General features: G+C 44.3%; 1 protein-coding gene across 1 annotated transcript; it reads left to right on the plus strand.

The window, feature by feature from the left end:
- The first annotated feature begins 283 nt into the window (after positions 1–283).
- Positions 284–3,390, plus strand: LOC103649210 (SH3 domain-containing protein 3). Its single transcript, XM_035965091.1, has 6 exons — positions 284–583; positions 1,405–1,474; positions 1,961–2,109; positions 2,894–2,995; positions 3,086–3,283; positions 3,379–3,390. Exons 1-6 carry the CDS (start codon positions 284–286, stop codon positions 3,388–3,390), a joined length of 831 nt encoding a protein of 276 aa, XP_035820984.1.
- Positions 3,391–3,658: the final 268 nt, after the last annotated feature.

Consider the following 3,658-nt stretch of genomic DNA (forward strand, 5'->3'; position numbering starts at 1 on the left):
AGTGACGACAGATATGGTTAACGGGAAAAAACTGTATTGCCATATCTCTACAACTATTAAGAGCAAAGTGTAGACTGCCCCCGCCTCCCTACGCGATCCCCGCCGCGATCCCCGCCCACCCTCCGCAATCCGCCCGCCCGCCAGCCACGATCCCCACCATGAACGCCGTAATCCCCGCCCGCCCTCCGCAATCCGCCTCGAGCTGCCCTGATGATGCGCTCTTATTTGCTGCCGCCCCCTCAATCGTCCCAATCCATCAGTCGTCCTCTCGCGAGCCAGAGCCATGGAGAAGAGCCGGGTGCTGGTGGTGGGCGGCACTGGGTACATCGGGCGGCGGCTCGTGCGGGCGAGCCTGGCGCAAGGGCACCCGACGCTGGTCCTGCTGCGGGCGGAGATCGGCCTAGACATCGACAAGTTCCAGATGTTGCTCTCCTTCAAGGCCCAGGGCGCGCGGCTGGTGGAGGCGTCACTGGAGGACCACGCGGGCCTCCTCGCCGCCGTGGCGCATGCCAACGTGGTGGTCTCGGCCATGTCCGGGGCGCACATCCGCAGCCACAACTCACCAAAAGGCGACACGGGCAGGGTCAGAACTTTGGGTGGCGCGTGGGGTTCGACGCAATTAAGAGGGCAGCAAGGCGGATGGGGCAGATCAACGACGCCGAGGTATAGCCGTGTCCCCCCTGATCTGCCACCGATTCGATCCGAGGAAGCGATTCATTGTAGACAGCCGGTTCGATAGATCCCCGCTCGAACTTCCCGTCGGTGTTGACTTCCATTTTTCGTGTTGATTTTGCTGTTTTTTGTCATGCTCGCCTCGGCTCTGGGATTCGGATAGGTGGTCTGGTATGTTGTAAATTTATCCAGCATAACGAGCAAATGCTACCGGCGTACATGTAGTCCTGTACTCCTACTGCGTGTCCTATGATTTCTACAGTACCTCTGTTGTGTTTTGTTTGATTGGATTCTCTGGTTTATGTGATGGAAGTTAACCATGTCCAGTCCAGTTACTCAGTCAGTTCATGGGAGTATATAAGATCTCTTGAGGACCCTCGCGTTCATCACCAGGAACTTGCAGATGCCCTCGCAAGGGTGGCCTTCCAGGAGCGAGTCGGTGTAAAAGGTGACGTTCGCCAGGTGGTACAGAAACCCGTCCGTGGTTATCTTCTTCTCCCAGAACTCCTGGGAATTATAGATGCCCTTTTGACCAATCTATTGATGTGAACACCTGGCCAAAAACTGATGTTGCATTTGCATTGTTCAATATACATCAAACATAGTCTTTGTATATTCAGTGCATTTCTAAGTGTTTTTTCCAAGGAAGTGAATATTTTATGATTGCGGTATACCCTTTACTGAGTTCATGATGGCAGTTGTTACATTTATGTGATGTATCCACTCTAACAGGATTTCCAGAAGGACATAGTTAGAGCAGCTGAAGGTTTGGTGTCTATTGGAAACAAACATATTGAAGTGGGTATGTGCTTATGTGGCTCTTGTCAGTTATCCTTGGTTAATTTTGTCAGGTTGAGATTTCCTCAAAGCAAAAGAAAGTTACATTGTTAGTTTTTTATGTTTTTTACATTTTCTCACATAGTAGAGCCATTAGTTAGGGTTAGAAATAGGATATCTACCCTCCAAAACTTAGTGTACTATGATACTTTGAGCTAGAATAGTCATTTGTGACTGCAGGGTCTGCAGCTATCTAGGATGGTAAATTCATATCATACACCCTCCATCTTGAGAAGGAACCACTACTACTTTCAATAGTTATCACCACTATATTTTGTAGAGGCTATTTTAGCTTAGTTAAAAACTCATGAATTTCAAATAAGATGTAATCAGTTTATTTGTCTTTTCTTTTTGCAGTGTGTGCTGCTACACCTGTATGCAAGTCTCCAAATTCAATATTTATGAAATAGTTTGTTAAACAACTGCATCTATTTTTTTCTTTTGGCCATAGGAACAAAATTTTCTGAGGACTGCTATAGATATGGAAGCGAAAATAATGCAAGCGACGAAGCCCTTAGAAAAGCAGCATCACTATACGGAGGTGCTTTGAGAAATATTGAGAAAGAGTATGAAGATTTCAACAGAATTTTATCTTCTCAGGTAAGTGCTGACTGATCTATGAGTTACTTTCCCACATAAGGCATGTTTAGTTGGAGATTACTTGTGCAATTCTTGTGTAAGGGTTTTTTGAAAGCTCTTGATTGGTTGTCTGGTTCGCAGGCAGGAAATATAGGTGTTATGGGGATTGGGGAATGCATATTTAAGGGTACAGTTACCACTCATGGAGCGAGTTGCTGATTGGGATGGATTTGAATAACTTTTTGAGGCAGATTAATATTATCTCGGGCATTTAAAGCGAATTATTTTTTTGCATAGCTTTACTACTTGAAATTTCTAGATCTGAATTTGTATTGAAAGTTCCCATTGACAACTGAGGCGTGGTGACACTCTAAAATATCCAAGGTGTTGGGAGCCTTTTTGTTTGAGTAAAATTTTCACAAGTCTGTCTTAGTCTCATGAAAACCAAAATGTTGATACTCTCTTTAGCGGTAACTTTCTGATACTAATAATCCAAGTTACCAAGCATATCATTCTGTTTCTGCTTTACCTTTTGCTTCGCGGTTCATATAATATCAGTAGCTTGTGTATGGAATATTGGAACTGATCACCATATGCATAATTTTCTGTTTGTGTGTTTAGAATAGCTTTTTTTAGAGCAAGTTTGAGTCCGGGCTTTCTGAAATAAGTGCAAGTTTAAGTCCAAGCCTTCTGAAATATATTATATATGTTGTTCTGATAGAAATAAGAACACACTTATGTGTGAGGTATTTGGATCCCATTTAGATGATACGTTTTGAGTTTCTTTCATTTGTTGAGATTTCAGACTATAGACCCATTGAGAGCAATGGCTATAGGTGGTCCCCTGGAAGATGCTCGTGGTCTTGCACAGCGCTATAGCAGGATGAGACATGAAGCTGAGATCCTCGTATGTACTAGCGGCTTAATCCTTTGCTGCAAGTGAGCAAATTCCAATTACTGCTACTTCCATTTGCCCTGACCCTTGTTTGTTCAATAGTCTACTGAAATTGCTAGAAGAAAGGCACGGGTAAGAGAAGCTCCAATTGCTGAGCACACTACAAAGCTTCAGCAATCAGAAGCTAGAATGATAGAGCACAAAGCAAGCATGGCCGTGTTAGGAAAGGAAGCAGCAGCTGCGCTTGCAGCTGTCGAGTCTCAACAACAACGGGTGACCCTTCAGCGGCTGGTTGGCGCGGTGAGATTGCCTACTTATAATATATTGCTATTCTTTTTGCATCGTTTGTTACGTTCGTTTATTTCTTATCCTTGGCAATTTTCATCTCGTTGAAGGCGGAAGCATAAAAGTTATTCCATCTGAGATTAGCTGCTATACTTGATGACGTTGAGGCAGAGGTAGAGCTTTCACTTTTCACTTTGTTATGATAACTCGTGAAAATTCTTTTGCGTTCATTTTTTTTACGATTTCTTCTCTGTAGATGTCCTCTGAAAAGCAAAGGAGAGAATCAGCACCACCTATCATATCTTCACATAAGCGTGCTGAGAAAGCCCAGTACTTCCTTGCTGAGGTGAAGCTGAGTAACTGGCAGTAAAGCGAAACAAGTATATGGCA

Source organism: Zea mays, chromosome 2 (assembly GCF_902167145.1).
Source record: "Zea mays cultivar B73 chromosome 2, Zm-B73-REFERENCE-NAM-5.0, whole genome shotgun sequence".
Classification (NCBI taxonomy): domain Eukaryota; kingdom Viridiplantae; phylum Streptophyta; class Magnoliopsida; order Poales; family Poaceae; genus Zea; species Zea mays.

What these genes read in the sequence shown, in the direction of transcription:
- LOC103649210 (XM_035965091.1), top strand. Translation starts at nt 284, where the DNA reads ATGGAGAAGAGCCGGGTGCTGGTGGTGGGCGGCACTGGGTACATCGGG. An exon ending in CAAAAGGCGACACGGGCAGG is followed by an intron (nt 584 to 1,404) that starts GTCAGAACTTTG and finishes CCACTCTAACAG; the next exon opens with GATTTCCAGAAGGACATAGT. An exon ending in GACATGAAGCTGAGATCCTC is followed by an intron (nt 2,996 to 3,085) that starts GTATGTACTAGC and finishes TTTGTTCAATAG; the next exon opens with TCTACTGAAATTGCTAGAAG.